We start from the raw sequence: 17,994 nt of genomic DNA, 5'->3' as shown, positions 1-17,994 counted from the left end.
AAATTATTTAGAGCTCTTGGGGGGGAAATAGTAATAGTAGTGTGGAGTAGCAAAGCAAGTCAGGAAGTATGAAAGGAAGAGTGTAGTTAGAGGGGAGTATGTTAGTGTGGGGCAGTGAAGTCCTATACCCTGGCTATGACCACGGCCAGTTTATACTGCCTGTTATCTGGTTTTTGAATTATAAAACTCGGATACCAGACTTCTGTAGCCAGGAAAAGCTGTGTATCAGATTGTGTTGCTGCACATGAAAGCTGAGAATCGCAGCTTATGGGGGCAGAGTGGCTTTCTGGACTCCAGTCTTAGTCTTGCTACTGCATAACTGCAAGCACCAGCAAGTATGGACAGGCCCTGCTGAATTTGTTTTTAGCTTGCAGGCATTAACATACAATAAAGGGGTTTTATTATACTTTATATTGTATGGCAATGATGATGAGGTGTATGTTTGTATACCATCCTTCATCCAAAGATCACAAGCCTGTTCAGAACATAATGTATTTTATATACACTTGTTCACTGCTTAGATATTTTATATTAATAATTTATGAATTCTTAAAATAATGTTTAGTCCCTGTTGAGAGCAAGAAGCTGACCGTGCAGTTTGCCCCGATGGCTTTGATATTGTATTTCTTGGCTGTTGTGGATAAGCAAACCATTCTGAGCTAAACTACCTACAAATCCCAGAAATACTAGCACCTGATCCTGAGGAAAAGCTGTATAGAGATGTTCCCTTGGAGTTCCACATTCTGTTCTTAAGGCACTCTGTTCTGTGATGTGTGTGCAAAACAAACCACCCTAGCCCCTTACTCTAATTCTCTTCTCCGAGGACCCATTCACACATTAGGGAAGCCAATTCACTCTACACGGCACTTAACAATCATATGGTAAGACAGTTATGCAAAGTAGCTTGCCATGTGGTTGAGCAACATTTTACACTGGTATAGACATCCACGTGGAGTGATTGTGGAGTGGTCTTCAGGCAATAACATGGAAACTATGGTCTAACAAACATCAGTTGCTTTGTCCTTGTAATTCTACATTACAACCAGCAGATGACTCCCTTTGTAAATACTGCACAAAAAATACTTTACTGAACGCAAAGCCTTCGTTCCAACCAGATTTGGAACTGGGTTTGTTATACTTCAGTCAGCGGCTGCTAGTGTTAAACTGCAAGTGGTACTGGGCTGTGGGTACATTGGAGTAGACCTCTTTCTCCATATACTGTAAACTGTAAAACAAAGAACAGAAGTGTGGAAATGTTTGTCACTTCATTAGTGCCAAGGAAGAGTCAGCCTTGGCGTCGTAACCTAGGAAGAAAAGATGAAAATGCCTCTGAATATGTGCCTAATGCATCTCCCTCACCTCTGGATCACCACAAAGAGTAGTAAGGATTAGGGGGAAGAAAGGCACTGAGCGCAGGTGGTGGTGCTTCTAGACAAAGCTCAGCCTGTCCTTCAGGGTACCTGCAATTCTCTACCTGAGGAGGCTGCCTCATTTCCACCTCCCAGGGGCAGGGAGGAACCTTTCATCCTTGGCCTACTCACTTTGACTTCTGTGCATCCGCCAGATCCTGGTTGTAGGCATCCAGGCTCTTCCTCAGCTGCTGGCGGAAATTCTGCTCCTGCTGCTCCATCTCCATGGCGGCACGGCCAGCCAACTCCCGCTGCCGGTCCCACTCAGCCTCCCGCTGCTGCTCTTCTTCCCGCAGCCTCTAACAGAGTGGGAGAGAATAGGCTCAGGCATAATGCGGCTGATAGAAGTGAAAACTCTTTCACCCCTGGGTAAAATCTCTACTCTTGCTACAAACTCACAAGCCACTGTTCTCTCAACTGTTACCTAACCCCCAAAAAAGTTAATATGGAGTTGGTACTGTCCTCCCTTACAGGGCTGTTGTAAGGTGTTCTTGAGTTAATCAATGTAAAAGCTGAACTGTGATTTATATTTTGTATTTTGAACTGTGATTTATATTTTATATATAGAGAGAGGGAAACAGAACCTTTGTAACATTCCAGGATGGAAATATAAAGACTGATCTTTCATCTGGGAAAGAAACACCATCCAAAATTTTGTAAACCCCCCCCCCCCAGCATAACAGAGGAATCCAACATAGCACCAAGTGGGGTGGGTGTGCACAGAACAAGGTCTGCTTGCGCAACAGGACTTCCCATCTCCTTCCCCTGTGTGCCCCCCTAAACCTACTTTGGGGGTTCCTCCAACTCTCCAGAGCAGATTTAGGGGGTGATGGGGTCCCACCGCATGTGCGGCCCTCATTCCATGCATGCAGTAACTTAGTTGAATCCCACAATAAGGAAAATGCTCTTAAAATGCATAGATAAGGGCTGTGCTTAGGCCAATGTACCTGCTGCTCTCTTCTCTCCTACATAATGGACCATTCTTGAGCTTACAAGGGAAAGCATTCCATGTTACTTAGCTCCACTGTGCTCTGGACAGGTAATGGATTGCCACCTAGTGTACACACACCTTGCATATTATGCAAAGACCTACCTATTCATCTGTATTGCCCATGTCAGCACATTCCCACCATTTTCTGGACATCCTCTTAGTTGAATTTGTTACAAAGGAACTTGTGTAACTCACAAGCTTTCTTGCTGCAGCATCAGCTATGCCGCCACTTGCCTGCTTCTCCTTACACTGCTCCTCCTGTGCTTTCCGCACAGCCTCCACTTCTGCAGAGGTCATCCCCTTCCAGCGGTCCGTGATCACACGGTGTGGGCCCACAACGCTTTTGGCGATGTCAGGGTTTTCTGTCAGGAGGTCACCCGTCAGGTGGTTGTAGATTTCTGCATAGTTATTGTCCTGCTCACGCTGCTGGGCCAGACGCTGCTGCTCAGCAACCTCTGCAGCCTGGTTTGGGGAAGGAGTAGATGGGATGCTGTTGCACCTAAAGCCTTGTGCTCATGTCTTTCTAGCCCAGCCTTTCCCAACTTGGTACTCTCCACATGTGTGCACTACAACTTCCACTAGCCCTGGTCAGCATGCCCAGTGATCAGGGATGATGGAAGTTGGGAGTCCAAAACATCTGGAGGTTGAAGAACGATGCAGATGAATAGCTAACGGATATAGGAAGATGGTACCTGGGCTCGATTAAAGTCAGCTATTGCCATGGCTTTAGCCTTGCGACACTCTTCCTCCAAACGTGCCAGTTCCAGGGCTCGTAGGTCCAGCTCTATCCTCTTTTTGTCCTCCAGGCTGTCTACAAGGAAAACAGGTGTTCTGGCATGCAGTCAAGCTATGTACACACACACCCGATCCTCCCATAAGGCAAAGTGAGGCAGTAGATTTGGAATGGCATAAGAGTAGCAGAATGGGAGACAGACACATCTGTGTTGCTTTGCAGCTCCTAACTGTTTCAGTAGGGCTTGTGATGCTGGTAGTAAGTTAAGTGATGACTTCCTTCTCCAGTTCCAACGGTGGAAGACTGGTCAAGGAGAAACATGGTCACTGCTTGCATCAGCACCTGTTGTTGACTAGACAAGCCAGTGCTCTAACTTAACAGCGTACCACTGAGCTAACAGCAGAACATGAGAAGGCCATGTCAAAGCAGGTGATCAGCCCTATAGTAGGACAGGCAATTCCCAATTTACGAAGGGGTTGCATTCCAAGATACTGCATGCACCAGGCTGCCCTGCCTCCTTGTGGTGCCAAAAATGGCACGGGGATCCGTGGTCGTGCATGTGCCGATTGTGCTGGTCTGTGCTCACTTTTGAACAGTACTAGCACACACCTGGCCAAGAAACATACACCAGAGAGTTAGTTGGCTACTATGCCTCTATCTAGAGCAGGGGTTCTTAACGTGGGATCCATGGATTGGCATCGGGGGGGGGGGGTCTGTGTCAGGCACAATAAAGATAAGAAAGAAAATGTTTCCAGTGCAATGAAATAAATTGTGTGTGTGTGTGTGTGTGTGTGTGTGTGTTGATTTCTACCTACACCCTACAACATAGTAAATATAGATGGTGTAAATAGGCAAGCAAGTTTCCCAGGACTGGGTGAAGCTGAAAAGTGTTCACCCAAGCCTGGTAAAACCCCCACCTCCAGCAGGACCACTGGGTCCAAGGGAGGCATTGTTGCCATCACGCAACAGCACCCAACCTGGCGGTAAGTGTCATTACATACCCACAGTGCCCTTATTTTTATTCAGTGCCCCCCCCAATTGCACCTGAGGCTACTATCACCCCTCTGAATCATTCCAGAGCCCCCCAGGGGTGGTATCACCCACTTTGGGAAACACTGCTCTTAAAGATTCACCTCCAACTTAACAGTCCAGTTGGGTAAAACTTTTTTTAAAAAAACAAAAAAAAATATTGATACTTATACAAAAATTTACACCCATTACAAAGTATATTTCTATGATATACTGAGATAAAACAGCTACTTAGTCTAAAAGAACAAAGTCAGAAGAAAGAAAAGGAAAGGAGAAACTTAAAGAATGAGAAAATGTGAGAAAAGGAAAAGAAACCTAAAGAAAGATAAAGAAGAAGAAAATAAAAGGACTTCCAGCTCTGTTATGCAGCTACATATCATTCCTTAAGAGCGAAACCAGTATTCCAGTTGGGTGAATCTTGTTGGTACCAAAAATATAAATGGAAGAATTCCTGAATGCCAAGACTCAGTTTTGGGGCAAGTACTCTGGTGAGAGAACCCCAGCAGAGATATAAAGTCAAAAAATATATAGCAAAGTAAAGCATGGAAATGCTTGTAGAAAATGCAGGAGAATTCCTTCATCTCCAACTTCTGAGAAGAGGATAGCTATTCAGCAGAGCTCAAGGGAAACAAATAAAGCTTGCAGTTCTACATTTTCACCCAGAACTGAGGCCAAGTACGTTGCAGGGAAACTGGCTGTGCAGAATGATTTACTCCACCTGAGGCACTTGAGTGTCTTGGGCAGGGCTAATGCTGGGACCAGCTGGATGCTATTCTCCACATTCCTTTGTCAACCACAGCAGCTGCAAGGCCTCCTCCCACACAACCCCAGCTTCGCACTCCTGTGTCCCCAAGCAAAGGATCTCGAGGGCATTTCACACACCCCATCCTGAACATACCAGCATATTTACGGTCAGCAAGGTCCTTCTCCCGTTCACTTCTCTGCTCCTCCAGGATGCGTTTGTTCTGCTCCTTTAGAAGTTTTTGCCGAGCGTTCGCATTCAGGTCCTCACCAGCAAAGCGCTGCATGCTAGAAGGGCCACAGCGAGGGTCATCGTCACTCACGCGGGCTGGGTGGCCTTTGCGTGCCGCCTCTGGGTCATGGATGTCCCACTCCCGGCGCATGGAGGGCTGTTGCTCCCGCTCGCGAAAATCCAAGACAGCCTGGTGAAGCTGTTTTTTCCGTTGGCGCTCCTCTTCTTCCAGCATTTGTGCAATCTTGTCACACTGCACCCGATCTGCATCTGCATAAGAAGAGCACAGGATGCTGTTAGTCGTTGCTCTGTCTGCCTCATGAAAAAGAACTGACTGACAAACCTGGAGACGTAAAGGGAACAAGACAAGGATGTCCATTATCACCATTATTGTTTACCGTATTGGCCCAAATATTAGATGCACCCGCAAATGAGACACACCTTTAAAATTCAAGGCTTGTTTGCAGATGCAGCCTGCCTCCCGGCATTACTGCCTCCTAGCACTACCTCCGCAAGCCGGCACCAGGGGGAGGCTTGGGAGCGGCAGGCAAGCTGCGCGCCCTTGCCTCATGCTCCTGGGCTGCTTCAGGTTAAGAACGGACCTCCAGAATGAATTAAGTACTTAACCCGAGGTACCACTGTATACCGATTATTGGTAATGTGAGGTACTTCAAATAATGGCAAAGAGGGTTATCAAAATTTATCTGGCGGGGAAAAAACCAAGGATTAAATTTAAAATATTAACAGATCTTAAAGAAAGACGTAGATTCAAGCTGCCAGATTTAAAATTAAACTATGAAGCTGCCTGTTTGATATGGTCAAAAGAGTGGATATATTTTTAAAAATGCAAACCCCGCTGAGGTTGATGCATTTCATTCTGCCCGACCTCTGGCACTTTCTTTCATTTGAATTTAACTGTTGGGGAAACTGACTTGCTCAGGCCCCAGACCAGTGCCTGGAGACAAGTAAGATAAATGACCTCACAGAGAAATGGAGCAGAAACACTTACCGAAAGCTTCATCACGTCGTTTCTCTGCAATTTCTCTGAGTTTTCGCTCTTCCACCTGGGTCTTTAAACCTTCCACATCCACCTTAAAAGTGACATTACAAGTTAATTGCTGCAAGGCTGTTTCAGAAGCAAACAGAATGCAGGATTTTGCATGCTGCCCTCCCATATAAAGACAACAAAGAACATGCAGGAACCTGAAAGATGCAATGGCATAAGCTCTCCTATTTCATGTCAGCTAGTTTAGAATATAGCTTTGAAGCTGCTGACCAGAGCTATTTGGCTCCTATCTTTCTGTGCCAGCTTTGCTGATTTCTGGTTTATTACTGGGCTCAAGTCAAAATGCTGTTTTTACATTTAAAGCCCCAAATGGCTTAGGATAAAGAAGGACCCCCTGCTACCACATTAGTCTGCCTGTTCTCACAGCTCCTCTGGTAGGGCCTGCTACATGTCCTACCACCAACTGATGCAATAGAATAGGGTCTGGTTTTACCTAATTTCCTGCTGCTTTTGGTTATTTTTTATCTGCTATCCTGGCTTTTTGTGTGTGGTTATGCGTCAATATTTTTACTTGCTTTATTTTTTGCTATAAGCTGCCTTAAGTGCCTCTGTCCCCTTTGCTATCAATTATCCCATCTTTCTAACAGATCTGATGCTTTTAAGGCTTAAGGTTTAAGCTTTTGGCCTGCATATATAGAATATACTACCACTGAGCATCTAGACCATGAAATATAGGTGATCAGAAGTAATCTATTACGCGAAACACTGAGATGAACTATTGTCATCTGTAAATGATGCCTGTAATAATGGAATTACAGCAAATGAACAGTCCTTGCTTTCACTCATAATACTTCAACCCCTGAAGTTGGAACCTTATTCACAAGATTTTTTTGCTAAGAGTTTATTCTTGTATTTATGAATCACTTCCTATGAATCAATTATTTATTGCATTTATATTCCACCTTTTACTCTAAGGAGCTCAAGGTGGTTCATGGTTCTCCCCCATCTCAACTAAGCCCCACAACAAACCTGTGAGTTAAGTTAGGCTAAGAGGCAGTGAGTAGCCAAGGTCCCTAGGAGAGCTTCATGGCCAAGTGGGGATTTGAACCAGTTCCTAGTCTGACACTAACCACTATACCACACTGGCTCTCTCAAAGTGATTAATGTATAGTCCAGATGCCCTTAAGATTTTTGGCCAACATGATGCCCTTAATATTTTTGGACTACAACTCCCATTATCTCCAGCCAGCATAGCAATTAGTCAGGGATGAAGGGAGTTGAAGTTCAAAATATCTAGAAGGAAGCATGTTAACTGCCCAAAGCCTAGCCCACATCCCCAATAAATGACCTCTTGCTGTGTCTCACTGAACAAGCTGAAAGCTGAGTAAATTTAGAAAGGAGTGTTCAGGTTAAGATGTCTGTGCACAGGGATTACTTCCTACAGGTATCTCAGTTCTGAGGGATAGTTAAGGAGTCTTTCCCAGAACTTCAAAATCAAGGCAGTCCTCACCCCCATCGTGCGATAGCGAGCATTAAAGATACGGCTCTGTCTTTGCTTCTCCCGGTTCCTGCGGGCTTCAATGGCAGCTGTCTCTTTTACATCTGGCTGGATGTCCACTTTATACATCTTTGCACCTGTAACTGAGGGTTATGTTTTCTTGTCAGAGGAAGAGAGATTCAAGTTTTTAAAGCAGACCCAGCTCCATCCCATTGCTAATTAATCTTACCTAGGCCTGTCTCTCTATCTATTCTGGAACAATTTGCAGATAGGTCTTGGGTAAGCATGGAATAAGCTTTTCTCCAACATCAGATCTGCCTAGTTCAGCGTTGGGAAACCTTTTCAGCCAGGAGGGCCAGATTCTTATCTGTCCCCACCCCATGGACCAAGCTTGACAGGTGGGTTGCTCTGTCCACCTGTCAAAGTTCTTGGGAAGCGTTTCCCAAGTGCATGGCAGCCAGATAGTTGCGTTGAAACTTCAGTGCGAAGCACTTTGCAAGGCCTCTGCTCAGTGCTTCTCAAGCATTGAGCATATGACTGGCAAAGCTGATTGTGGCAGGGATTGCCTGCATGATCAAGCTCCCCATGAAAGACCACATCTCTACTTTCCACATTTTGTGGTTTGGAGGAAACAACCTTATAAGCCAGAGGTTTCCTAACCGTGAGCTAGTGATTGCTGTCTTCTCCAGTGTTCTAACACAAGACCGCCTTTATTTCAATCCCCCAACAAAGCAAAATGTTGAAAACGGTTCACTTTCCCTTTCCTCCCTGGTGGGGAATGGAGGCACTATTGGGGGTGCACTTTAGGTACCAATAAGGGACGCAGGTGGCGGTGTGGTCTAAACCACTAAGCCTAGGGCTTACTGATTGGAAGGTTGGCGGTTCGAATCCCCACAACGGGGTGAGCTCCTGTTGTTCGGTCCCAGCTCCTGCCCACATAGCAGTTTGAAAGCACGTCAAAGTGTGAGTAGAGAAATAGGTACCGCTCCGGTGGGAAGGTAAATGGCGTTTCTGTGCGCTGCTCTGGTTCGCCGGAAGCGGCTTAGTCATGCTGGCCACATGACCTGGAAGCTGTATGCCGGCTCCCTCGGCCAGTAAAGCGAGATGAGTGCCACAACCCCAGAGTCATTCGCGACTGGACTTAACTGTCAGGGGTGCTTTACCTTTTTTACCTCTAGGCACCAGAATGTTTTGGGCTGACCCCACCTGGTGCTGTGCTGTTTTATTGTAGTTATTTGTATGGTTTCAATAGATTTTATATACAGTTTTAATTTTATCAATGTTCTATTGTTTTTCAACTATTGTTTCCCTGCATGTTTTTAGCAGTTCTTGTTTTTAGCAATAAACTGCCTTGAGTCCCTGTCAGGGGAAAAAGCAGTCCCTATTTTCCAGGGACCTCCCCGATTTAGAGAAGCCGTCCTGCTTTCTGATTTGACCTCAGAATGTCCCGCTTTCCCTTAGGATGTCCCTAGTTTCACCCGTGAAGTGCTGGAGGGTATGCGGCGTGTGGGCGCCTATCATATCATCTCAGTTAGCGCCCTGGACCCCCCACCGCCGTCCCGCTCTCACCTTCTCCCTCCCGGAGTTTGCGGCCTCCTGGTTGCTATGCCGACAAGCCAGCCTGTTCTGAAGCCCCGCCTCGATTTATGCAAATTGCGAAGCGGCGGAAAGGGGCGGCAGGGCGGGAAGAGGGCGGAGCCCCGTATGCAAACCCCGACGGGCCCTAGCGCCCTATCAGCTGCCGGCTTTCCGGAGGAGGTGGGGCCCGCGGATTTGGAGCAGGCCGGGCGCCGAGTCCTCGCGAGGTTTCCGCGCTCGCGTTCTGGTGGCGGCCGAGGGGCCTGGCGTGTCCGGCGCGGGGCCTGGAGGTTGTGGCCGGGGCGGCCTTGGCCCGTGTCCCTGCCGGGCCCGGAGTTCCCTCGCGTCCCCGCCCCGCGTCTCCCGCAGCCGAAATGGGCTTCCTCAAGCTGATCGAGATCGAGAATTTCAAATCGTACAAGGGGCGGCAAATCATCGGGCCCTTCCGGCGCTTCACGGCCATCATCGGGCCCAACGGATCCGGTGCGCGGGGCGGCGGGGGCGGCGGCGGGGCTGGGGCGGCGCGCTTCCGTCCCGCGAGGGGAAGGCCTGGCGAGTCGCCTTGGGGCCGCCAACTTGGTTCGCGCGTTTCTGTCAGCCGTGAAGGACTAGCCTTGAGAGAGTTTTCCACATTTGGGGCGAAATGTTGGGGGGACGCTTTTTCGTTGGTCTGTTTGGAACCAGGTGTCGCCCGCTGACAGGCGCACCTGCAGACCCCCCCCCCCCGTCATTCAGTTGCTGAGAAGACAAACCCGACCAGCTGGGGGTTTTTCTTCAAAATACTGGTGCAGGTAGAGGGAAGGCATTAATGAGAAGCAACTTGGTTATGGCAGCTTGGGGTTTAAATAGCTGGCGGAGGCACCCTACTGCGGCAAGGGGGGGGGGGAGGCACTCCCCCAAAACTGTGTGAAATGTGAGAAGGGGCAGCGTTAAGCAGCAGGGCTGAGGACATTCTTAGTGGTGATATTTGTCAGGAAAGGGGGGAGAGTGCTTATTTTTTTTTTAGAGAGGTTCAAATCATGGGGTGCCCATCCCAGATCAGAAGAGGCATTCAAAGCAAGAAATAAATTTGTATATGCTCAGAGGCAATCTTCACAGGTTACAGGGTTGTGGCACGTACTACAATGGTTTTAGGGCCCAGGAAGTGAAAGCTCAAATGACACCCTGAGGGAAAGCCATATGGCACTTTTGCTAAAATGCATCATGGTTTATTTTGTTGTCCTCCATCCAGGCAAGTCAAACCTCATGGATGCCATCAGCTTTGTGCTTGGCGAGAAAACCAGCAATCTGAGAGTAAAGACGTTGCGAGACCTGATCCATGGAGCCCCTGTAGGGAAACCAGCTGCCAATCGGGCATTTGTCAGCATGGTTTACTCTGAAGATGGTGCTGAAGATCGTACCTTTGCAAGGGTCATAGTAGGTGAGCTTTGGGGGCAGGGTGAGGAAATGGTTGGGTGTGTGTCATGCTGTAGTATTGGAGTCTCTGGTAAGCAATGTTGCTGGGTGGCTTGAGCAAAGAAGACTGGGCTACTCTGAAAGGGGTCATGTGGGGGGAGGTCCTGAAGTGAGTCCCATTGTGTTCAGTGGGGCTTATTTCCTTGAAAGTGTGAATAATAGTGCAGCCTTTACATGCTTACATGAAAGTAAGCCCCTATAGAACTTATTTCTGAATCTCCTATCGGGCCTAAATCTGCTAGTGCATTCTTCCAAAGAAATCCCATCCTGCTTTTCACATTTACTTGTTTTCTGTGGATGTCCTTTGTAATACATTCTTCCAACCCTATTATTATCTTCAGAATTGGGGAGTAGGGTGAGGAGCTTCTGGAACTTGGATGTCTTGGGTTTCTAGTGTTGACTGAATGAGATGTCTGTCTTCTAGGAAGCTCATCAGAGTACAAAATAAACAATAAAGTGGTACAGCTGAGCGAATACAGTGAGGAGCTGGAGAAACTGGGCATTCTAATCAAAGCTAGGAACTTTCTAGTCTTCCAGGTAAGCCCTCCTCCCCCTTTATAATCTCCCCAAACAGACATGCTATAGTAGAACATAAATTTATTGGCATTTTCCCACCCAGAGTCCACGTTGACAGCCAAACATGAGCAGACTTTCTTGTAACACTTCCAGAGTTGCTGACACTTGAGCAAAGGTTCATTTAAAAACATAAGACCTGTAAGATCAGGCCAGTGGTCTAACTGACTCAGTGTCTTGTTCCCACAGTGGCCAATCAAATATCTTTGGGAAGCCCACAAGCAGGAATTAGGTGCAACAGTACACTTCATTGGGATTTCCAGCAGCTGGTATTCAATGTTACACTACCTTCAGCAGGTAGTATACAGCCATCATGGCTAGTGGTTGTGCTTTGTGGGATATGGTATGGGCTCCACATGGATTCTGGGATGGGCTCATGTAATCCTACTAGGAGGAGAGCAGAGATGTGAGATTCAAGCTAATAGGATCCAGTGATGACTAACCTTTAATTTAACAAATAATTATTTTAACAAACCTTTCTGCTGTGAGGAAGAGCTCTAGCTCTGCAGTGGAGCAGTACATACTTGTTGGTTTGTTAGTTACATTTATATACCACCTTTTCTCCAAGGAGGTCAAGGTGGCATACGTACTTCTCTTCCTTCCCATTTTATTTTCACAACAGCCTAACTTACCTGTGAGGTAAGTTAGGCTGAGAGTGAGTGACAGGCCCCTGTCTCCCAGTGAACTTCATGGCTGAGTGGGGAACCTGGCCTCCCAGGTTCTAGTTCAGCTCTCTAACCAACAGGTTCCTGTTCAGTTCACAGCATCTCAAGGTATGACTGGGAAGGACTCCTGTTTGAAACCCTGGAGAGCCACTACTAGTCGGTGTAAACAGTGGTTGACTCTGTCCAAGGCTGCTTCTTATCTTCCTATATTCCTGCTTCTAATAGTGCCATTCTAGTGCTACCCTAAAGTACAAATGCAGACTCCATTGCCTCTAGCCTATTGAGCTGGGAAGCTGGCAGCAGTGTGGTTCTGAAAAGACAGATAAAAAAATCAGACCTACAGGGTCTAGCTGTGCCACAGACTCCCACTGCTTGTGTCATTGGTGGCACCTGTGTCTCTGATTTGTCACATATTATTCAATCCATGCCAGAAGAATGGAGGTGACTAGATAAGATGAATCTCTTGGCTTGTTCTGATGCTGCCTGTTTTCACTGCCCCAGGGTGCGGTGGAGTCTATTGCCATGAAGAACCCCAAGGAGCGCACAGCACTCTTTGAGGAGATCAGTCGCTCGGGGGAGCTGGCTCAGGAGTATGACAAGCGCAAGAAGGAGATGGTCAAGGCAGAAGAAGATACTCAGTTCAATTACCATCGGAAAAAGAACATTGCAGCAGAGCGTAAGGAGGCTAAACAGGAGAAAGAAGAGGTAAAAATTGAAAGCTGCCATTGGACTGTGCTTTCCTTATGGGTCCAGAATGTTGTCACACTATCCGTTGGCACTTCAGTCGTGGAAACAATTTATTTTTCTGCAGTTTGAGTGGAAATCCAATCTGTTTTCGACCACCTTTTCCACGTCCTTATTCTTCCTTGTTTCATCTCCTCAGCCACCAACACTGCCCTCAACTTCTGCTGATTTAAAAAAAAAATCCAGTTCCAAAGAGCAAAATCACTCCTTCTACTCCTCAGTCCCCTGGGCTCATAAAATGTCATGGTCAAAGTGGGCCAGTTAATATCAATGATAATATCAACACCATCTCTTTCCCCCTATCTGGGTGAAGCTGCTTATTGGTCCTCAGTTGGGTGGGAGTTGCCTCTTAGGTACTGTATTGCTGTGATTGGTGGCATGGTTGTGCCTTCCGTGTGTTCTGGCACCAGCACAACAGTTTAAGTGTCTGGGATTTCCCCTTTCTAGCTCTAGGTGAGGTCTGGCATTTCTTTTGAGAATGCATAGGACTTGGCATGCCCTTCTTGCTATGTCTTCCTCTTTCTGTTATGAATCCTTAACCCTCAGTTCCCTGTTTTGTTATCTAAACAATTTTTTTGCCCATAAATATGACCTTATACTCACTTCCTTTTCCTGATTAAAATTCTAGTTTAAATAATAATAATTTTATTCTTTATACCCAGCCGCTCTGAGGAATTGATATTTTATTTTCAAGCATCTTCATTCTCCTCCCCTCCTTAGCTCTTCTCTTTGTTTGCTGCCTCATTCTTTTTGCCCTTCTGTGACATTTTTTTCTACTTAAATATAAAATTGGCCTTACAGCTGTCTTCATCTTCCCCTCACCTCCTTTGGCTTCAGGGTGCCCTGCCTTATTACACTCATATTTTGCCCTCCTTGCTCTCCTTTTAAGTACTTTTTAAAAGTACAGTACTTCTGAATTCCTAGATTCCCTGAGAGGGACTGCGTTTAGTGGGACATAGTCCCAGGTAAGTAAAGATAGGATTGCAGCCTAACAGTGCAAACCTAACTATGTCTGTTGAGAAGTAAGTCCTGTTGAATTCAATGAGGCTTACTGCCTGGTTAAGTAGAGATAAAATGAAGCCCAAAAAGTGTGGTGATGTTGCTGTTAAGGTAAAGTGGGTTTGTTTGAGACTCTGGTCAGTGCTTGGGATTAGAAGTCCTTTAGGCTTGCAGCATGTGTTGCCACAGCTTATGCCTTATGTTCTCCTTTTTTGGGGGACAGGCAGATCGGTACCAGCGCCTGAAAGACGAGGTTGTGCGAGCTCAAGTCCAGCTGCAACTCTTCAAGTTGTATCACAATGAAGCTGAAATAGAAAAACTGAACAAGGAGCTGGGCTCCAAAAACAAAGAGATTGATAAGGATAAGAAGCGGATGGACAAAGTGGAGGATGAGCTCAAGGACAAGAAGAAGGAGCTGGGCAAAGTGATGAGAGAGCAGCAGCAAATTGAGAAGGAGATCAAGTAAGCTGATAGGTTTTAGTATAGTGGGAAGCAAAGAATCAACATTCAGAATTCTGGGCTCTACTATAAAAGCAAAACCTGGAGATTTGGTTCTCCCAACCCAGATCCAATCACCATGAGGTCTCCTGCATATACAGGATCTGTGTTAACACAAATCAGGTGTACCAACAAACCCTAAAATTGTACCGGACAACTGGTCAATAGTTGCTTAGTTAACAATGTGGTTTTGCGTGTGGGGACTTTGAGGCTAAGGCCAGGGCTAACTAATCCCAAATAAAATCTTTCCTTGATATCCCTGTCCTAAAGCAAATTGATTTAGAGTGTTGTCAAAATTTTAAAATGTATGTACAACAATAGATAGAAAGAATATCTCAAGCAAGATAATTTTAGTGATACTACAATTAATCTACTCCAGAGATCTTCAGACAGTGTTTGGGGAGAAACTTAGGGCTTCCTTGGAAGCTTACCAGGAGCGCCTTGATAAGAAGAGCATTAATGCTGGACGCATTATCCCCAAATTATAGAACTGTTTTATCTACTTCTACAACAGGGGTGGAGAGACTGTGGCCTTCAGATGCTGCTGGACTTGAACTTTGATCACCCTTACCATTTGCTGTGCTTTCTTGGGCTGATGGGAGTTGTAGTCCAGGAACATCTGGAGGGCCACAAGTTCCCCATCTTGACTTTATAGCATGCTGATCTAGAACGGGAGTTTGTCTTGGGCTTTCATGGAAACTGGGTATGCAATTGCCATACATAACAAAAGCCTGGTGTTTTGCAGGGAAAAGGATTCTGAGCTGAACCAGAAGCGCCCACAGTACATCAAGGCCAAGGAAAATACGTCTCACAAGATAAAAAAGCTGGAAGCTGCCAAGAAGTCCTTGCAGAATGCCCAGAAGCAGTATAAAAAGCGCAAGGGTGATATGGATGAACTGGAGAAGGAGATGCTATCTGTGGAGAAGGCCCGGCAGGAGTTTGAGGAACGCATGGAAGAAGAGAGCCAGAGCCAAGGCCGGGACCTCACACTGGAGGAGAACCAGGTATGGTCAAGGGAGTAGCTGAGATGGGATGTGTGGCTCCTAACAGTGTAAGAAGGAGGAGACTGTTAGTTTGCCTTTCTTGGTGCAGAAAGTATTGATCTGATGTGTAGAGGTCTTTCCTATTCTAATTAATTCAAGAGGGTTCTGGAAGCTTCTCTGTGTGAAAGAAACTGGTGCAAGGTGGAAGTTTCTAGCTGACACATAAGTGTCTATTCTATTCATGATGTTTGGGTTATTCCTTCAGAGAAGCTGAGTACAGCTGGCTTAAACTGGTCCTGTTATCTCTTTCTGGCAAGGTCATGCTGCCTATAATCAGAGGCCAGAAGGAGCTTGGGTTTCACTTTCTATCTCTCTTCTTCTGGTCTGGTGTTCTGTATATAGTATGCTCAGTGTTAAGGTTTTAGTCTTATTCTAAGTCTACTGCAACTGGATTCTTTATAGACAGATTTATAGATTCTTTATAGACAGTGCCAACCCTGAATGTATTGGATTTGTGACCATTATGCCCATTTGCCTTCAGTAGCAGTAAAGCTTTGCTGGATGAAGTATTAATTGCCTCTCATCTATTTCTGGGGAATCCTGCAATGTGTTTAAGTTTTTACTCTGCTAACTATACGTTGGAGTCTGCTCTGGATCAATATGAGCAGTATTCATGTCAGAGACTTCATGTGACTTTGGAAGATAGAAGGAGCTACCTTATACTGAACTCCTGCCCTAAGCAATTTTTAAAATATTTATGCAATTTATGTTCCACCCTGCTATAGCAAGAAATACTCATGGTGTCTAAAATGCAATACAGTCAAATAAAATAAATTGTCTCAGTAAGTTAGAAATGATTTAAAAGCAGCAGTTTTTTTAAAAGCACAGGAAGTCATAGCTCCCACCCTCAATTCCTGCTGAAATAAAAATAGCATTTAAAGTAAGGTTACCAGACGTCCCTGTTTCCCAGATTTACAAATTAGTCCCCTGACAAAATCCATCTATTCAGTAGGAAGTTGAAAAGTGTCCCCGAATTCATTGAAAAAAAATCTAGTAACCTTAATTTAAAGTGCACCTAAAAGAGGGCAATGAAGGGGCCAGGCATTCCTCTTGGGGGAAGCTGAGAGAGAAAGTTCCCAGGTGGGTTTTTACAGGAAGAGGTGGTTCCATTTGAGATGCCAGTCACTAATCTTGTGATTTATAAGTCTACTAATGTTATGTTCTTCTGCTGGATATTGATGGCCTCTTTCAACATTTGCAAAATTTGGGGCTGTTCAGCGCAGAAGCATCAGGTGTGTTCACACATGGGCAAAGAAGGATGTTCTCAGCTTTTGATGTGCCTCAATGCCCAGGCTGGTCTGAGTAGGAAGCATTGGCCTTTGTAAGCATATACAGTGGTACCTCGGGTTACATATGCTTCAGGTTACATACGCTTCAGGTTACAGACTCCGCTAACCCAGAAATAGTACCTCGGGTTAAGAACTTTGCTTCAGGATGAGAACAGAAATCGTTCTCTGGCAGCGCAGTGGCAGCAGGATTAACTAAAGCGGTGCTTCAGGTTAAGAACAGTTTCAGATTAAGAATGGGCCTCCGGAACGAATTAAGTACTTAAGACGAGGTACCACTGTAAAAGGATTGTTGCCCAACTTACAATCCCGGGTAGCTGTTCTAGGGGAAGCTCTCTCAAAGGCAACCACCTCTGTGTCCTGGGCAACTGTCTCCAAAATGTTCTGCTCTCTTTGCTTCCTACTTTTATCAAACAGGTGAAGAAATACCACCGGCTGAAGGAAGAGGCCAGCAAGCGAGCAGCCACCCTGGCCCAGGAGCTGGAGAAATTCAACCGTGACCAGAAGGCAGATCAGGACCGCCTTGATCTGGAGGAGAGGAAGAAAGTAGAAACTGAGGTGAGTTGTTTACCCTGTTGGAGCAGGCCTTCCCCATTTTCCTCCTATTTCCAGGACTTGGCCTGCATTGCCCCATCCTTTTAAGGAAAAAACAGAAACTCACCTGCACCTAGAATAACTAGATTTTGTCCTGAATCTGCATGTTTATACCAGTTAGACAAACTGAGTGAAGTTGCTTAACTCCTCTCTTACTTTGCATTTATCTTTTACTGATCAGCTTAGGTTTGCTCTGCTTCTGTGTTATGTGCTGTCGCTTTTTTATGCACCCCCACAGAATTGCACCTAGTCCCTCTCAAACTTTTGCGTAAATGAGTTCTCCTACATTCCTTCCCATTCTCCCCATCACTTTTCCTGTCCTTTCCTTCCCTTCTCATCAGTCATCTCAGACTCCGCCATCCCCTGCCTCTTTATTGTCCCATTGCCAAAAGCCGTGTCAAAGAAGAGAGAGGACTTTAAGCACAAAATGTGTGAGGAGCCATAACAGCAGCTTGTATATAGATAGGCATCACATATTCCTTGAAACTGGTGACACTGTATTCCTGATTCCCCAAGGCTTTATACAGCTGGATCTGATCCAGTTCCGTAGTACAGATCAAACTGGCCTTGAGCCTTTGGAAGGAGCCAGTAGTGGAGAAGGGTGCACAAGCTAGGGCTGGGCGATAAATCGATGAATTGTCCAAAACCAGTTTCAAGTCCATATTGTGATATCAGTTTCATAGTTTTTCACCTGGAATTATATTGCGAATCATGGGGTGGGTGGGTGCTATGCAAAAATCACCATGTGGGAAAAACCATGAAGCCAGCCAAGGCTTCTCTTGATTCCTGCCGCCTGTTAACGGCTGGCTCAGCTCTCTTCTGCCTCCTGCAGGGGGCAGCGAATCGCAAGAGCAGGCGCCGGCAAAAAATCACAATGTGAGAAAAACCGTGAAGCCAGCCAATGCCTCTGCGTAGCTCCA

The 17,994-nt window shown here is 46.0% G+C and overlaps 2 protein-coding genes across 6 annotated transcripts in view; one reads left to right on the top strand and one right to left on the bottom strand.

Annotated features, from left to right (window-relative positions):
• Positions 1-867: 867 nt before the first annotated feature.
• RIBC1 (RIB43A domain with coiled-coils 1) lies at positions 868-9,326 on the bottom strand. 5 transcript variants are annotated; one of them, XM_082205865.1, is made up of 8 exons: positions 9,209-9,326; positions 7,652-7,782; positions 6,145-6,226; positions 5,061-5,405; positions 3,093-3,211; positions 2,596-2,862; positions 1,542-1,708; positions 868-1,225 (listed from the first exon to the last, which is right to left on the bottom strand). In XM_082205865.1, the coding sequence occupies exons 2-8, from the start codon at positions 7,766-7,768 to the stop codon at positions 1,144-1,146; spliced, it is 1,179 nt and encodes a 392-aa protein (XP_082061991.1). In that variant the 5' UTR covers positions 7,769-7,782; positions 9,209-9,326; the 3' UTR covers positions 868-1,143. The 5 variants fall into 5 exon arrangements, with proteins under 5 accessions (XP_082061991.1, XP_082061992.1, XP_082061993.1 ...); XM_082205866.1 differs by having other exon boundaries at positions 7,652-7,776; XM_082205867.1 differs by lacking the exon at positions 9,209-9,326 and having other exon boundaries at positions 5,061-5,478.
• Positions 9,327-9,466: 140 nt separating this feature from the next.
• SMC1A (structural maintenance of chromosomes 1A) overlaps positions 9,467-17,994 on the top strand; it is a 37,223-nt gene continuing 28,695 nt past the window's right edge. Inside the window, exons 1-7 of the mRNA XM_082205786.1 lie at positions 9,467-9,700; positions 10,449-10,637; positions 11,097-11,209; positions 12,412-12,615; positions 13,877-14,115; positions 14,897-15,155; positions 16,898-17,038. Coding sequence (XP_082061912.1) covers positions 9,592-9,700; positions 10,449-10,637; positions 11,097-11,209; positions 12,412-12,615; positions 13,877-14,115; positions 14,897-15,155; positions 16,898-17,038 — 1,254 coding nt within the window. The 5' untranslated portion in view covers positions 9,467-9,591. The remainder of the gene's footprint in view (positions 9,701-10,448; positions 10,638-11,096; positions 11,210-12,411; positions 12,616-13,876; positions 14,116-14,896; positions 15,156-16,897; positions 17,039-17,994) is intronic.

The sequence above is a fragment of the Podarcis vaucheri genome (genome assembly GCF_965113315.1).
Source record: "Podarcis vaucheri genome assembly, chromosome: 17".
In the NCBI taxonomy this organism is placed as follows: Eukaryota; Metazoa; Chordata; class Lepidosauria; order Squamata; family Lacertidae; genus Podarcis; species Podarcis vaucheri.
This window is presented reverse-complemented; position numbering and strand designations above follow the sequence as displayed.

Excerpts from the sequence above, each read along its gene's own strand:
- RIBC1 (XM_082205865.1), bottom strand. The coding sequence starts at position 7,768 with ATGTATAAAGTGGACATCCAGCCAGATGTAAAAGAGACAGCTGCCATT. Across the intron at positions 5,406-6,144 it reads ACGACGTGATGAAGCTTTCG|ATGCAGATCGGGTGCAGTGT; the intron begins GTAAGTGTTTCT and ends CTTCTTATGCAG. Across the intron at positions 2,863-3,092 it reads CTGACTTTAATCGAGCCCAG|GCTGCAGAGGTTGCTGAGCA; the intron begins GTACCATCTTCC and ends TCCCCAAACCAG.